This window comes from Quercus suber, unplaced genomic scaffold (genome assembly GCF_002906115.3).
Source record: "Quercus suber isolate HL8 unplaced genomic scaffold, Cork oak 2.0 scaffold_1026, whole genome shotgun sequence".
NCBI lineage: Eukaryota > Viridiplantae > Streptophyta > Magnoliopsida > Fagales > Fagaceae > Quercus > Quercus suber.
In genome coordinates this window covers 119573-137703 of record NW_027070437.1, presented here as the reverse complement: position 1 = coordinate 137703, position 18131 = coordinate 119573, and the positions used below count along the sequence as shown (strand labels likewise).

Here is an 18131-nt window from a genome sequence, read left to right as displayed (position 1 = left end):
CGAAGTTGGAATTTAGTATGCAAAGGAAGTGAATTTCAATCCAAAATATATTTGTTGTCACTGCAAACCCAAAATAATGGTAAATAATCATTTTTTGGCTCCAAGTTACAAAAGATGAAAAAAATATATGAAATTACTTATTGCAAATGCCTTACTCTTTTTTTTTTTTTTTTTTTTGCTGAATTTGCAAATGCCTTACTCTGTGTTTAGTATGGTTAAAATATAGTATATTTGCATGATTTGGTTTATTGACTTATCAGATAAAGTTTTTTAAAGATTCTTTTTGTTTTTTTATATAGTTATTTTAAATTTTACTTGATGAAATGGTCACACACGAATCTAAACTTTTTAAAAAATAAATCAAATAATTCATTCAATCAATCGTGATTTTTTTAAGGTAATAGTTCATGTTTTTTATTTATAAGTAAATGGTAATGGATGTAATATGAAATTTGAACCACAGATATGAAACGCCACAAAATATGTCATTTCTACGAATTATCACTTGAACTCCAATAATTCATGAAATTTAAGTTATACTAAACACACACATATTAAAATGATAATACATATATAATTATTAACCATAGGGGCATGGTTGATCTAAATCTTATTGTTTATATGTAGAGATTAATTAACAATTTGATGTAAATTAAAAAAAAAAACATTTATTGAATGTAATTATATGGGCTACACATTTATTGTAATAATGTAATATCCTAATATCTTCTAAATCCCCTCAAACTCAACGCGGAGGCTTGACTAAAACTTGAGTTTGGAAGAAAAGTCTTTAACGTAAGTAAGGTCTTTAATGTCTATTGAATGAATTGAGAATCACCATGAAATGCTTGAAAAAGAATATCGCTGTCAAAAAAAAAAAAAAAAACTGTGAAGTGTATTATGCAGATGAAAGACTTTGTCTCGATGGAGACACGTAGGAAGTCTTAAGAAGTGTTTGGTATGCTGCTTGGGCGGAGAAAAACACCCGAGAAAGGCGCTTGAATACAAAGACTCAGCAGTGACAATGATAGAAATAGCTCTATATGGATAGTCTTCAACATGTGTAGTTGTGTACCGTGTGAAGCAATGCCCTATATGGACATTGGCAAAGTCATGATTTGACTTGAGTGGGGTCCTAATTTATGCATGACACATATTTATGCACATGTACGTATGTATGTATGTATGTATATATATATATATATATAGAGAGAGAGAGAGAGTATTCGAGACCAATTTGAAAAACTAAACCATTCAAATGAATATTAAGTGACATTTTAATGTAAGAATAAGAAACCCTCACAAAAAGATAACACGTTCATTATATCGTGTTTATTCTATTAGGATTCTTTTATCATATGAATAATCCGTTTTAAATTTTTCTAAGTCAAAATTCTACTTACAAATTGAGAGTTTTTTTTAGTAATTAGAAAAATGCCAAGTGCTACAAATGAAGAATTGTTACTATGATAATTGTGGAGACATTTTTACCTCAAGACCAAGAGTTGCACATTGTAATTTTTTTTGGCTTCAAGTCTCACATTGGAAGGAAATCCTTCCTCTTCATTCCTTATAAGAGATGACCAATGACATTAGAGTACCATTAGCTTGGTTCATGCCTACCACTAGCTTGGTTAATAAGGGATGACCAATGACATTAGAGTACCAAGCTAGTGGTACTCTAATGGTACTCTAATCTCATTGGTCATCCCTTATAAGACATGAAGAGGAAGGATTTCCTTCCAATGTGAGACTTGAAGCCAAAAAAAAATTACAATGTGCAACTTTTGGTTTTGAGGCAAAAATGTCCTCACAATAATTTATGTGCTTGAAACTTTTGAATTTAGCTTGAAAACAACATCGTGCTATGGAGTTTTATTATGCAATTATCTCATTACTTTATTTTTTATACACAAATTTTAAAGAATGAAATTAATTATTATGAAAAACAAATTAATAATATGACTTGACCTGATAGCCTATATCTATTATGAATAGCCCTTAATATATGTCTTTATTATAAGAATGGTATATTACAATGAACCTAGTGTATGGTAATAACATAAATAATAATTTTATTTAAAATTTTTTGGTAATAGAATTTTAGTTGGATTAACATTTGAAATATTTTGAAAATTAGGTTGTCCAATTTTACCTAAAAATAACTATCAAAAAATTAAACTAAATAAATAAAATTTATTTCAACTTGTTTGAAATATTGGTAATAGAATTTTAGTTAGATTAGCATTTTAAATTATTAAAACTCAAAATATAGTTGCTTGCTATTTTAGTGATATAGTTTCTTCTCAATTAAGTTATCTCGTTTGAGTGTCAAGGTGGTGTTTTTCATGAGTTTGGAGACCTGCTTTGGTATTTAAAATTTGGATAGCATATGAATGATGAACTGTTGGGGATAGTCATCGCAGTGGCATGGTTTATGTGGTTTAATAGGAATGCAGTGAGACAAGGTAAAACACGACGGTAAGCTGCTGGAATTTTTTTGAAGGCTAAGTACTTGCTGGAGGAGTTTCAAATGGCTAACTTCAAGCTGGTTTGCCATGAAACATCGATACAGTGCAGTGGATATCCCCAGCCCAATCTTGGTGTAAGATTAATACTGATGGGGCTACTTTTGTTAACACACAGTCTGCAGGAATTGGGGTTATTATTCAGGACTACAAAGGGCAAGTAGAGGCAGCTCTAAGCAAGAACTTACCATTCCACTAAGTCCTATGGAGATTGAAGGCAAAAGCATTGGAGGAAGGGGTTCTTTTTGCTTGGGATGTAGGGGTACGAGATGTGTTGTTTGAGAGTGACTCCAAGATAGTTGTTGATGTGTTAATTAGAACTAGTGAAGCTCTAGTTGCTATTGACAATATCATAGGAGGGATTAAAACAAGGTTGTAGGATTTTAGATGTGTGGAAATTTCCCATGTTGAGCGAGATGACAATTGTCCAACTCATCTTTTGGCTCAGTATGCCAAATATTTGATAGTTATGAAACTTGGATAGAGGAAAATCCTAATATGGTTAAGTTGGCTTTAACTCATGATGTATTATGTTTATCTTCTTCTTAATAAAGTTATGGTCTTTTTATCAAAAAAAAAAAGTTATCGTAATAATTAATAAGTTTCATGACAAAAATCCCCTATAAACCTATAAATTGTATGTTGAACCACTTCGCACAATCTTGACTTTTAGACTAATATATAGTAGTATATGATAATAATCAAATTAAACACTTTACTATAAAAAACTGTTAACTTGATTTTAACCCATTAATAATGACAGTTGCATTGAAAAAAACAATGCGACTTTTTTTCTTGGGCTAAAATAAATAATGTTAAGTTGTCATATGAAAATTGTAGGTGATTCTCAAAAAAAAAAAAAAAAAAAAAAAAATTGTAGATGACGCAAATTGTCATATGAAAATTGTAGGTGATTCTCAAAAAAAAAAAAAAAAAAAAAAAAATTGTAGATGACGCAAATTGTATGATATAGTTTCTTCTCAAGTAAGCTATTTTAATAATTAATAAGTTTCATAACAAAAATCCGCTATAAAACCTATAAGCTATATGTCGAACCACTTCGCACAATCTTGATTTTTAAGACCCAATTTATAATATATAGTATACGATAATAATAATCAAATTAAATACTTACTATCAAAAATTGTTAACTTGATTTTAACCAATTAATAATGACAGTTGCATTAAAAAAAAACAATGTGACTTTTTTTTTGGGTAAAATAAATAATGTCAAGTTGTCATATCTAAAATTTAGGTGATGGAAAATGCATGATATGAGCCAAAAAGTCAAAAAAGCTCTTCATAATGCGAGCCAAGACGAAAGGAGAAAAAAAAAAAAAAGGGCGCCACTGTACAGTGCTTTGGTTGCGTGAAATTTTGGCATAAGGCCAGAAAGAACCAAAGCGAAAAGCCAAACAATTGTTATAGAAAGAGCAGCCCAGAATACTTCTTAATAATTTATTATTATTTTATTTACATATGAGTCATATGACCAAGATTATAGTCATCAAATGTTGTTAAAAAGAAGAAAAAAAACACGCACACACATTAAAAGGCTTTAGTCCGAAAATCCAGAAGACATGCTCTCCTGAGAATCTAACGTAAGAGAGAGCTAAGAGGAAAAAACTCATCTGAATATAAATATTTTTTTTTCTTACGCACAGTTCCAAAGGTATCGGATTTGTCATAGATTACGGTGTTTTAGCCATGTCTCAGTCTCAGACCAACTGGGAAGCTGATAAAATGTAAGTCTTTATGCAAGGAAATCGATTTTGTTATGTTGTTTGTTCGTTTTTGATTTCTGGGTTTCGGTCGTTTAGGACTTTGAATGCTTGTGGCTTTGTTTTTGGGTCCTAGGGTTTTCGTTTTCGCATTTTTGTTTTTGAAAGTGTTATTTTGGGTTTTTATTTTCATGTTTTCAAATGGGTATGTTATAGTTTTTTTTGTGGTGTTTGTTTTGTTTGCATTTTTCCTCATTTGGGGTTGTTTTCCATGTTGTACTGATGTTTCTGTTGATAAAGTTTGTGCTTTTAGTGTGTGTTTTTTAAATTTTAAGATTTGGTTGATTTGTCAGTTTTTAGGACTGTTTTTCTGTACAAAATTTCATCTTTTTTTTTGGTTTAGTTTTTCATTAGCTCTTTTTTGGGTCTAGGGTTTTGATTTGAACTTTACTCTGTGATTGGTGCTTGTATTCTAATATGTTTCTAAATGGGCATGTTGAAGTTTCTCCGGAGTCTATTTTGTCTGCGATGATTTTGGTGTTCTTGTTCTTGTTGTTGCCTTCTATTACTTCTTGGTTTCTTTTTGGTTCTGGTTTTTGGGGTACTTTTGGATATATTTCTTATGTTCTTTGGGTGGGGGTGGATTTTTTTTTATTTATACTGTTTTCATATTGTTTTAGTCAAGGACTCGAGGCAAATAGTCTTATTAGGCTTGGTTGAATGGTGGTTTTTGTTCTCTCCTCTCAAATGATGAAAAAATTAAGATTCAAAAAGTTAATTTAGAAATCCAACCAAGCCAAAAATTTGTGTAAGGTTTTACTTTTGCATTATTGTCAGAAAATTTTGATTTTCTGAGTTACCGAGGGGGTGGTATTTGTTTCTCTATATTTTGGACAGTATTTTTCTTCATTTTGTTGGTGTTTAAATGCTGGGTTTGTATCAATTTGGATTTTTATATTTGTATTGTTTTACAATCTGACTGGTTTGGTCTTTGTACAATAGGTTGGATGTGTATATATATGACTATCTTATGAAGAGGAAATTACATTCTACTGCAAAAGCATTTCAAGCCGAAGGGAAAGTCTCTTCAGATCCTGTTGGTAAGAATATGTGAAGATTTGCTAAGAACAGAGATTTAATATGTATTCTGGACTTCCCATGCTCTATGTCTATATCATAATTCATAATAATTGTGGCTTTTGTGTGTACATGTACTCTAGCTATTGATGCACCTGGTGGTTTTCTTTTTGAATGGTGGTCCGTCTTTTGGGACATATTTATTGCGAGGACAAATGAGAAGCACTCAGAACCAGCTGCATCATACATCGAGGTGGGTTTACCAGTTCTTAATATATATATATATATATCTTTCTTTTTTTAGCTTCTTTTGGGTTGGGGAGGGTGTTGTTCTTAAAGTCTCCAGGCAATTCCGTGAATCTGCAAATCATTTTTCTTATAGCAATCATATTCTGGCAACAGAAATTCAATTTTTCTGTTGGCTAATGAGCTCTAGCTGAACTGACACCACCTCCACCTATAAGTGCTAGGCGGAGGGAGAGGTTGTAGGTTCAAGACCCATTGAGTGTGTGTAACTTACCAATTGAAAAAAAATTATGCACTTTAATGGTCTTCATCATATTATCTTCAGTCTCTTCTTGGTCATATGTATTTTGTTTCTCTCCTTTCCCTAATGGTTTAGTTTTTTTTAGTCAGAGTCAGATATGGGCTGAAATTGGAATTATTGGTCTTAATATTGTATTACCAGCACTTATTAAAATGTAATGTCAGGGGCTTAAGTAATATTTTTGCAAATAATATTAGCTTTGTTCTTTCTGGTTTTTTTCTTCTGCAAAAAATTGTTGGTGTCCTACCACCTAATGAATATACCTTGCTAGCTTTTCAGTGAACATGGGGAATTTTTATTCTGAAGCATTATTAATGACTTTTTGGCCTGGACAGCTAATGCTTAAACGTTGAAATCTTATTTGGAGTCTTGTCATGGAATGGATTTTTTGAATTTGTCTGAAGTGTACTTGAGAGGATAGGGAGTTTGACCTACATATATAACAATTTCTTATAAAGCAAAAAATAAAAAAACCTACATATCAAACAATATTAACTTAGATTTTATTTTTATTTTTTTGGATTCGTAAAATATATGGTATATTACAAAGTATTGTTTGGATTGTGTGGATCTCTACTTGTTCTGTGTTTGCTATGTTGGAGAGATACTTAAATAACCTTGATGTTTATATGGAAATGACAGACTCAGTTGGCAAAGGCTCGGGAGCAGCAGCAGCAGCAACAACAACAGAACCAGAAACCTCAGCAGCATCAACAGATGCAAATGCAGCAGCTCTTGATGCAGAGGCATGCTCAACAGCAGCAACAGCAACAACAACAGCAGCAGCAGCAGCAGCAGCAGCAGCGGAGAGATGGAACGCAGCTCCTAAATGGCTCTGCCAATGGGCTTGCAAGTGGCGACCCTCTTATTAGACAGAACTCTGCGACTGCAACTGCAAATGCATTGGCAACAAAAATGTATGAGGATAGACTAAAGCATCCACTCCAGAGGGATGCATTGGATGATGGAGCTATGAAGGTATTGATATTCTGTGATGGATTTAAAAATGAGTTTCTTCTTTTTTCATTATCCCTGCAGTTATTTACAAAACATTATCATGCAGCAAAGGTTAGGTGACAATGTCGGACAGCTACTGGATCCTAATCATGCCTCAATGCTGAAGGCAGGTGCAGCAGGTGGCCAACCTCAAGGGTATTTTTTTTTTTCCAGGACACAGTTATTAAGTTGTACTACGAGTCTACATTTGTAATTTGTCCAATTTGAAAGTACGTAAACTCTTGTTTTGCAGGCAAACACTTCATGGTACACCTGGGGGTATTTCTGGAAATCTTCAACAAGTTCAAAATCGAAGTCAGCAGCTTCCAGGGCCTATACAGGTAATAATAATAATCATCATCATTGCCATCATTTTGTTACTTTCATAGCTCAATTTTCTTATTTTTGATAATCTTGTATGCTGAAACAGGAGATAAAGAGTGAGATGAGTTCAATGATGAACCCCAGAGCTGCTGGCTCAGAAGGATCATTGATTGGAGTTCATGGTATTGATTGAAATTGTCCTTTGTTTCAATCCAGCTGTTTGTTTCTCTTTTCTCATTTTGTTATGTTTATGTATAGGTTCTATGATTTTATAGCTGTAACTTTCTTTTTACTATTAACAAATCATGGGATGTTGACCCCTTATGTTATGAAGAATTTTAATAGAATGAGGAATGCAACTTCTAGTATTCAGCTCAACAAGGGTTCAAATGTTCAAATGATTATTACTAAACCTAGTATTCTTCTCTGCTTACTACTCTGAACTTACGGATTGGCAATTATTCTAATATAGGTGATGATTTTGGAAGATCAAATGAAAAAGGAAGGAATCTAGGAAATTTCTCTTATAAATAAGATGTTTTTAACTGAATATCGATGGATGTGTTGTAAATGTTTTTCATGTCATTTGTTGCAAAGGAGGTTGCTTCTTTCGTTACCTTATATTTTCTTATCAAAACAAAACTGTCATTTATTGCAAAGGAACAATTGTTATTGGATCTAGAAACGTATGCATAAGTGATTGGAAATCCCAAATGGATCCTAAGAAACTCCCATTAAGTTCCATGATCTAGTATGCATTTGTGTTTTGGGTCATGCAGCATGTAAATCCATGGTTTATTAGTTCTTTAATTATTTATTGAAACTGTATAATTTAGGATTTTTTCATTGTTAGTTGTAACAATTATTCTCATGTTCTTTTAGGATCAAATCAAGGCAGTAACAATTTGACTTTGAAAGGATGGCCTTTGACGGTAAGACTAAAAGCCATGCTTTTTTTTATTCCCTGTATATTCAATTGTGCATCTGTTTTCAAGTAGGATGATCTTAGTTTCATTTTGGTTGGTTCATCCACCACTCATCTGCCAATCAAATCTTAATTAAGCTGAAAAGTGTCTTAACCGATATGACATTTTCCTCTCAATATTCTACCTATCAAGGCAATTTGTCATTAGAAAAAATTATTAGTTAAAGCAATATGTTGCATTATAAGATAAATTGTTTTATTTTGTGTGATAAGACTTGATATGGTTGTTGTATTTTATTTTGAAGGACAAATATATTTAATTTAATCAATACACTTATCAAAAAAAGAAATTAATCAATACTCTTTTCTTTCTCTAATTTTTAATTTGAGGTTTGAATTCAGTTTGTCTTTCCTTCTTTTTGTTTTAGTACATTATATCTTTGTCTATGTTACTATTGAAGAGAACTTCTGGCAATATACGTGGTAGCCTGTCTTTGTATGTGGGCAGTTGGATAAGGGAAGCCTCCATTTTGCTCATAGAGAGTTGCTTAAGCATTTTCTGTTAAATATTTCAACTTTAGAAATGAAAGTTGGAAGTAGTGAATGTGTGAATTGTTGAGGATGGTTATTTTGAAACTGCAGTAAGCAAATGATTGCTCCCACTTCTATTCAACCTGACTTCTTAGGAAAGAGCTAGGCAGAATGAAGGCAAATTTCCCTCCCTCTTGTCTGACAACTGGCAAATGTTGTTTATGCATGCTGCTTGGAATGAAACTTGCATTTGCATTTTTGGTTTAATTATTAAAAAAAAAAAAAAAATTCAATTTGGTGGTTCACAAAATGATTACGATATTATAGAAGGATGGAATTGGATTTCTTTTCTGAAAACTTCTCACCTTTTGTAGGGGCTGGAGCAGATTCGAACTGGGTTTTTCCAGCAGCAGAAGATGCAGTCCCCTCAGTCTTTCAATCAACTTCAGTTACAGCAGCAACTAATGCTTCAGACACAGCAAAACTTGGCATCTCCATCTGCGAATGATTTGGAATCCAGAAAACTAAGAATGTTTCAAAACAATCGTAATATGGGTCTTGCAAAGGATGGCCAGTTAAATTCTGTTGTTGATATGGTTCCTAGTGTTGGATCACCAGTTCAAGTTGGTTCCCGTGCAGAGACAGAGATGCTAATCAAGGTATTATTTGTTCCTGCACATCAGAGTTGATCAATCTTATCATCTTTATGTCTTTTCAACAGTTTTATCAGTCTCTAAACTTCCAGTTGTGCTTGCTTATCTAATGTTGTAATGCTTCTCAGTTACAGCAGCAACACATTCAGAACAATCAGCAGCAGCAGCATTATGCGCAGCATTCACTTTCTAGTCAACATTCTCAAAATTCAAACCACCACCTCCAGCAGCAAGATAAAATGAATGGTGCTGGAAGCGTCACAGTGGATGGTAGCATTTCAAATACCTTTCAAGGAAGCGATCAGGTTTATTGGCTTCAGCAGTCGTAGATTTTGTTAGCTACACTCTTTTCCTGTTGTCGTTTTCTTTTCTTGGTTTTTGGCTTAGTTATTGTAGAACAATTCTCCATTCTCCATTCTCCAAATATAACTTGACAAATTATTTTAGAATTTCTTTTGTAATGTGGACTATTATTGCTAAACATGTAATCTTTTAACCAATTATAGGTTGTGTCATCTTTCACATGCTTTACTTTCCCATCATCTAGTTCATTTTGCTTTTGTATCCCCTTACGTAATTATTGTTATTTGTTTCTCGTGCTTTACTTTTCCATCATCTAAGTTGTGTGTCAAATGGTTTCTTAACTCTAATTTACCACTGTGTACTTGATCATCACTGAAAATTTGGTATAACCTGGTTTGAGTTTCTGAAATTGTTTCCTTTTGTTCCTTAAAGGCTCCAAAAACTCAAATTGTGCGAAAGAGAAAGCAGCCAGTATCATCTTCAGGTCCTGCCAATAGCTCTGGGACTGCAAACACCACAGGACCATCCCCAAGTTCACCTTCAACACCTTCTACTCACACACCAGGAGATGTGATGTCAATGCCAAGTTTACCACATAATGGTGGTTCCTCTAAGTCTCTACTTATGTTTGGTTCTGATGCGGTGGGCCCACTTACATCAGCACCAAATCAGTTGGTGAGCAACCTTCTTTTTTTTATTTTTTTTTTTTTTTTAACCATAGTGCCCCTGCTGAGGTTCCAGGCTCATGCTACTGAGCTCGGCTTTACCTGTATTTTAACTTATTTCATGTTAATCTCATTTTGGATAATTTTCCTGATCACAAGTTACATGTTTTAGAAGTAGTGTGTTGTTAAAGTAATGTTTAAAAATTATACAATGTGCCCTTTGTAACAAAGTTACAGATTGTTTATTTGTGAGGAATTGTCATTAGCAGTGCCAGGGTCATGACTCTGCTGCTAAGGGCAAGGTGTTTTTCTTTTTCTTTCTCTCTTTTTGTTTTAGGGGGAAGGGGGGGTTGCTATTTGCATTCAATTTTGCAGTCAGATAGTTGACATAGTCTTTTGCAGTCTGATATGGACCAGTTTGTGGATGATGGGTCCTTGGAAGATAATGTTGAGTCATTCTTGTCTCAAGATGATGCAGACCCTAGGGATAGTCGAGTTAATCAATGTTCTGGTGTCAGCAAAGGTACAGCGCATTCTGCTTTTTAGATTGGTGAATGCTTCTTGTTTGATTGTTTAATGCTTTGCTCCATATATCTATGTCAATGGGACCCAAGGGTTTAACATGTTTATATTAATTTTAGGCTTCACATTTACGGAGATCCGGCGTATTCCTGCAAGTAGTACGAATAAAGTTGAATGTTGTCACTTCTCATCAGATGGGAAACTGCTTGCTACTGGTGGTTTTGATAGAAAAGTAAGCAGTTGGCTTGATTAGATTGTTTTATTTAACATTGTTCAAATGCTGCAAACAGTTGCACAGGGAAACTTCAGTTCTGCTTTGACTGAATTGATTCTGATTATAGAAAAGTCAACAGAAACCTTTTTTCCTGATGATTTATGGTGCAGGTTGTATTGTGGTGCACAGAATCCTTTACAATGAAGTCTACACTTGAAGAGCATTCTCATTGGATAACTGATGTCCGTTTCAGTCCAAGTATGTCTCGACTTGCTACATCTTCAGCTGACAAAACTGTCAGGGTTTGGGATGCTGATAATGTAAGTTGGCATATTCCCTTTTTATTTTGAAATCCTTATGTATAAGTTCAAAATTGAACTTTGATTGTATTGATGGAAATCCACCAAATTTGGAATTCTATATACCAGCATAATTGCATCACAACTTGTTAATAAAACTACACCTCTTCCCTTCCCTTCCCCCCACCCCCAAAACCCCTTTTTAATACCTTAAGACAACCTCTCATAAGTAGAATAAGGTTATTTTGGATTGAGTCATAAAGTTGACTTGCTAGAAATACTAAGATAAGTTTGTAATGTAAACTTCCTCTATTGATTTCATTCTCTTATGCCTTTGCCTTTGAAGTCAGTGATGGAATCAATTTATATTACAGTATCTTTGGGGTTATTATGATGCCTTTACCTCTCTTATCTTTATTTATTTATATTTAATTTAATGGATACAATGATACTTTGCAGCCCAGTTATTCTCTTCGCACTTTTACGGGGCATTCTGATACTGTTATGTCATTGGACTTCCATCCTAGTAAAGAGGACCTTATCTGCTCTTGTGATACTAATGAGATAAGATACTGGAGTATCAAGAATGGCAGTTGTACTGGAGTTTTCAAGGTATAAGAATATGGTGTTTATTCATCTTCAAGAAAATTGTACAACAAGGTTCAATATTATTTTAAGCATCTGTTTGTATTTAGTAGATTATATTCCATTTTTTCAGGGTGGTGCGACCCAGATGAGATTTCAACCTCGTGCTGGAAGGCTTCTTGCTGCTGCAGCAGAGAATCTTGTATCCATACTTGATGTAGAGACCCAAGTTTGTAGGCTTAAATTACAGGTTGGCTGTCGTCCTTTTGTGGACTCTTTTCTGTTCTTCGGTTATGTATGGAAAGATGGAAATAAATTGATTACAATTTGGGTATTCACTTAATTTTGTTAGGTGTAGGTGCTTTTCTTCTAGCATTCAAAGCTCTTTATTTTAGGGGTGCATATGACTCCTGGGCTCCAGGGAGAAAATTCAGTGTATCCCCAGGGTACATAGTACCTTCTTATCTCCAGGAGGGGTGGATGTAAAGAAAATTACCAACTTGACCCTTAGCCCAAGTGTCATATTTGATTATTTACTAAACCTCCCTTTGGGTGGATTGTTAGTGTGCGATTTGTATGGTATAATTGGAGGGCATGCATGGAGACCTTTCTTTTAGCTGGCTTTGTAGGTCCAAACTCCAAAGTTCCAAGACCAGTTTTTTCTGTCAGATAGTTCTCTTGTGCGTATGTTGGAGATATCAATATCTGCGTCCAGAGGTTCAATTTAGCGAGTGTTTTGGCAACTGGCTTGATTGATATAATTTAGTTTTTTTTTTTTTTAAACCGAGCCATTAGATTTTCTATGAGATGAATACATTCTTTTCCTAGAGGCATTTCTTAACCCGGCTTTGTAGGTCCTTTAAAATTCGGAAACCAGATTTCATTGCTAGATGGCTCTCATCTGTCTCTGTTGCATACCAGTTTTCCATCCTTCAAAGCTGGTGGTTTTTTTTTTTTTTTTTTTCAATTGACTTTGATTATCTTGGTTAGAATTTCCCTAGTCATTACAGTTTTGATGGAAAATGGAAACATCTGTTTTAGAAATGGAAATCTTAATAATTCAAGGTTTCTTTAACCCCCTCCCTAAAGGGCTGCCTACAAGATGATTAATGGCTTTTAAGTGCCCCTTGATGAAAAAGCCAAAATGGATATATAATTTTGCTTGCTTGGCATATGAAAGTCCTTTATGGCACCCTAGCCTTTGGCTCTGTAACTTGGAATATTCTCTCACGTTACGTAAGCTCCTTGTTCATTATTGGCCCTGAACAAATAAAATTCAGTTATATTTATAAATTGAATTAGTTTCATTATGAGATCTTGAAGAGAAAATATGCAAATAATGCAGTTTATGTTTTCTTGAATTGTTTTCAGGATATGATGTGGAAGTCACATGAATATCTGTTATTGCTTTGTTACTTCTTTTTTCTCACTTCATTCTCTTTGGAGTAATGACCTCACATTATGATTGACGCTCTCTTTTACTGTTTAGGGCCATAAAAACATGGTCCATTCTGTCTGCTGGGATCCTACTGGTGAATATCTGGCATCTGTGAGTGATGACTTGGTGAGAGTGTGGACAATTGGCTCCGGAAACAAAGGGGAATGTATTCATGAATTGAGCTGTACTGGCAACAAATTTAATAGCTGTGTTTTCCATCCTACTTATCCTACGCTGTTGGTCATTGGCTGTTATCAGGTAAGTCATAGCTCTACCTTTTAATGCAATTTCATGAAATTTGCCGCATAACATATATGGTTTGTCAGTTGATTGAATAGGGTGCGAGATGACTGTTCTGCCTTTTCATCTAATTTAGCCATACACAACATTGTGATTTGTGAGGAGTGCAATATGATGCAAGTCTCAGATTAGTAGTGCACAATTAGATAAGGTTTTTACAACTTTGAAATACCAGTGCTCCATAGTGTGATGTACTGGATTGTAGGGTATATGTCGAGTGAATTCCAACTTTTGTTTCCATTGAGTTTTGAACTAGATGGCATGTAATTGTTTAAGCGCTGACCTGGACTTATGTTCTTCATGTGGATTGGCGGTCATTCCAGACTTTGGAACTTTGGAACACAAGCGAGAACAAGACAATGACTCTACATGCACATGACAAACTAGTGTCCGCTTTAGCAGTATCGAGTACTGCAGGTTTGATAGCTACAGCTAGTCATGACAAGTATGTCAAGCTCTGGAAGTGACTTAACTGCTTTTTCCCCCTGACAAAGTTGGTATGACTTCTCCATTATGTGTATCCAGAAATACTCAGCAGGTTTTCCACGGATACTTTTGTTGCTGTTTATATTTCCTTACAGTCTGCCTTGGCAAGGAAATAAGTATTTAGATCATGACTCGGAGAAGTTAACCAAATGAAGTCAACTTTCGCATCAAAGCTAACTTTGGTACACACAAAATCCGGTTGACAATGTTCCTATAGAGTTTTGGTTCAGACTTACAAAAGATGTAAATTTTTTTTTTAATACAGAATTCTCCTTTTTGTTATGACATCCTGTTATGTTAACTTATATGAATCACCCTTTTGAAAGGCATTAAATATGATGGGGCATCAGATTTTATTTCTATGTTTTCACGATTGTGGTTCAAACATGCAAGCTGGTTGTTCATTCTTAGCAATATTTACAGTTCTATTAGATTTGTAGAATCCTTTCAAACAATTTTGTTCGTCTAATATAATTCACCGCGAATGTTGTGGCGCATTTTTGGTTCTGGTCCATGTGCTCAAGAACCTTTTGCACTGATAAAACTTAGTAAATTTTCTTTACCCTCTGTTGTCAAACTCAACATTGCTCTGCGAGAAATGATAATTACTATTGTGTAAAAATTTTATACCTCTATCCCTATGGCTTGGTTTCTGTCTATAAAAATGGAAGAGGCATCACACCATTATAAAAGAGCATAGAGCCTGGGGAGCACAGACACAGCAAAATTGCCAACGTATTGGTGTTGGACGCGTATTTAACATAGACACAATCGTGTCAAGTATGCACTCACAAAGAAAAAATTATTTTTTAATTCATTTGTTCTAGTTTGATATTGAATGTTGTTTATTTAAACTTTTTTATTCGTACTTTAAACAATATTTTGTTATTTTTAAATTAATTTTAGATATATTTTTAAACATTTTATTGTTGTTACATACGTTTTAAATTCAAAATAAACATAACTTATTTCAAATATAAAATATATATACTTAAAAATAAATATTAATTAATTAATTAATTGTTGTAATTGATCATATATATATTATAGACCCAAATGAAATTTGAAGTCAAAATTCAACATCCACACTTGTTTTTATCAATTGGCAATGCATACATCATTCCTAATCAAGTCAAGTGCCTTGTTGAAATGCTTTGCCTTGGCATCAAGATATTCCTTCCATGTCACTGAGCGATAGAGTGGTGGATGTTTGTGGTCAATCAACTTCATCGACGGTGATATCTTCACATTCCCTGGTGGGCCATAGAAGTAAGCGGCTGAGATGCGATGATGTGTCTGGTTAACAAACACTTGATGCAATGCACTCTTGAAACGGCCATTGGAGAGTATGTGCATTAGGTCACCAATATTGACAACAAGTGCACCCCTGATAGGATGCACAGGCACCCACCGAACACTGTCTCTAAGGACTTGGAGCCCAGTGGTGCTGCTTTGGTGTAGCAAAGTGAGCAATGATGAGTCTGTATGAGGGGCCATGCCCATGGCCCGGCTCGGGTCTGGACAGATTGGGTATGAGTTTAAATGGAGAAGGGCTTGGGGTTGTTTCTTCCTATCTTTGGGCTTAAACCATTTAACATCTTCACGGGTTAAGCCCAATGACACAAGCATCAACCCTAGAATCCTTTCTGTTAGGTCCTTCATGTCCTTTTGGCACACTTCCATTACATTACTGCATGACAAAAATGAGAAATGTTACAAATTATACATGATAATAAGGAAAATTATAGTTAACTTATTCTTGTATTCTTTGAAAAAATGTTTATATATGACTTGAAATCGAGTAAGTGTCAGGCTTAGGAGAGGTGAGGAAAGATTCAAATTAGTGACATCCGTTTCATGAGATGGGGTATAACTAAGTATGTTATCTTTAATAGCTTGTTTGGAAGTTTAGAGAGGGAGGAGAGTAGAGGGGAGTAGAGGGAAGGGGAGTAGTGGGGAGGAGAGTAGAGGAGAATGATTCACCTCCACCTTATTTGGATGTTTTTAAAATTAGTAAGGGGGAAGGGATTAATTAGCCCTTCCCCTTGTGTAATTTTGTTAATATAATAAGGGTAAATTAGGTAATTTACTTGGTCAATAGTTTATGTACTCTACTCCCCCTCCAAATCTCTCCAATTTGGGGGAATTAAAATTGAGGGGCTAGAGGGAGTCCAAACCCCTCCAAACTCCTCTAAACCCCTCCCCCTCATCCTTTAAAAAACTTCCAAATAAGGTAATTGCATTACTCTCCCTCCCTCTACTCTACTCCCCTCCTTTTTTAAACATCCAAACATGCCATAAATAAATTTAAATACAAAGAGTACTTATCCCAACCTCAACCCAACACCGTCACACCCAAAATCAGATCAATTCAGCAAATATATGGACACATATCATATGTGAAGCTATGACAAACTAGTGAATCGGTTCAAATTAATCGCTAACTAAATATAGAAATGCGGATCACTAAGAACCTATGTAATTTTGGCAAAAAGACAACAAATAGTTCCACACTACCATTTTTCTATAAAAAGAAGATTGCGCATGTAGAAACTAGAAAGTTGCGGTTGCACGGAAGAAATCTTAAATTGATGAAACTGATTCGAGCAAAATAATTAGTCCCGATGGTCCTCTTAGTTCTAGGATATGACAAAAACACACCGATTGCCTCGTGGAAGGCATACATGAAGGGGTGTATCAGTGTATGCTCATCTATTTATTTATCGATGAACGTACACCCCTTGATCATGGGGAGAGTTTAAGAAAGTTTTTTTTTTTTTTTTTTAATTACTCTCTCGTTGGTCACAACACAACACAGCATTATTATTAAAACAAAATATTCCTCTAAAAAATAGAATAAAGTATAAGGGTACACCAACTTTTGTTTGCAACCTCGTATAATTACATTCTATGTAAGCAATCAAACATTCTAATTAGGATGATTTAGATCCAACCAAGACCCTTTTTTTTTAAATGATCCGGTCCCATGCTAATTAACTGGCCCAAAACCCCACCTTAAACGGTCAAACCTGCATATTGCAGGTGGATTAGGTTAAGTATATGGTTAAACTTGTTACATATAAATTATTTTACACATCTCAAAAAGTAACTGAAATTATGATTTAAACATTGAAAATCATGACTATATAAGACAGTTGTGCGTAATAAATACAATTTTTCTATAACACACTTCAAAAAGTAACTAAAATCATAATTTGAAGTCAAAGTCACGATTTCAGTTACCAGGTGGGTGTAAAACAGTTTGTGGAATAAACATTGTTCTTTGATACATAGGCTACATGAAACACAAATAACAAATTAAGTTCACGGCAGAATGTCAACATTTTTACTCCAAATATCTATATTTTTTTTTTATAAAATGTTCACATTTAATTATTTAACCCATGACGTGTACACAAAACGTGGAAGACAATCGAAGCCCATTGCCACAGCAAGGCATGCATTAAACACGTACCAGAATATTTTGTGGTGATGTGGCCAAAGTTGGCTAGCATGTTCCAAGGGAGAGCCCATAATTGAGAAACCCTCCGACCACATGAGCTTTGGAAAAAACGCAGAAATGCGAGCGAGGCCGTAGCCGGTGATGCCCTCTGGGGATCGAACGGCACGTAGCTTTTGGTCCAATGGAAGAGAGAATAAACGCTTGGTTTGAAGTTCTAGTTGTTTAAGGAGGTCAATGGGAATGCCATGGTTGGTGACTTGAAACAAACCCCATTGCTCACATGCATGTCGTATCAGCAATACTGCATTTGGGTCGGTAAGGTCTATGATGGGCACGGACTCAAATGGGTCCGTGGGTATGGGTTGGAGGGGATCCGTGGATAGGGTCCAAGTGTGAGAGTCGGGTAATGTGAGCACAGACTTGAAATCTAGTGGAATGATTTGGTTGAGGTGGATAGGGTTGCTTTTGAAGGATTCTGAGATTGAATTCATCATTTTAGTTTGCTTTGAGCATGTATATTACTACCACGAAGCTCAAACTAATTTTGTTGTCAA

General features: G+C 34.7%; 2 protein-coding genes across 2 annotated transcripts; one reads left to right on the top strand and one right to left on the bottom strand.

The window, feature by feature from the left end:
- The first annotated feature begins 3932 nt into the window (after positions 1-3932).
- Positions 3933-14476, top strand: LOC112006110 (transcriptional corepressor LEUNIG). The gene is made up of 18 exons (XM_024038407.2): positions 3933-4273; positions 5252-5349; positions 5470-5579; positions 6516-6851; positions 6937-7025; positions 7123-7210; positions 7300-7375; positions 8076-8125; positions 9024-9308; positions 9431-9607; positions 10038-10280; positions 10673-10793; positions 10912-11024; positions 11177-11326; positions 11765-11917; positions 12024-12140; positions 13380-13586; positions 13952-14476. The coding sequence occupies exons 1-18, from the start codon at positions 4236-4238 to the stop codon at positions 14093-14095; spliced, it is 2595 nt and encodes an 864-aa protein (XP_023894175.1). The 5' UTR covers positions 3933-4235; the 3' UTR covers positions 14096-14476.
- A 679-nt stretch (positions 14477-15155) lies between these two features.
- Positions 15156-18131, bottom strand: LOC112006111 (gibberellin 3-beta-dioxygenase 3). Its single transcript, XM_024038408.2, has 2 exons — positions 17590-18131; positions 15156-15804 (listed from the first exon to the last, which is right to left on the bottom strand). The coding sequence occupies exons 1-2, from the start codon at positions 18069-18071 to the stop codon at positions 15213-15215; spliced, it is 1074 nt and encodes a 357-aa protein (XP_023894176.1). The 5' UTR covers positions 18072-18131; the 3' UTR covers positions 15156-15212.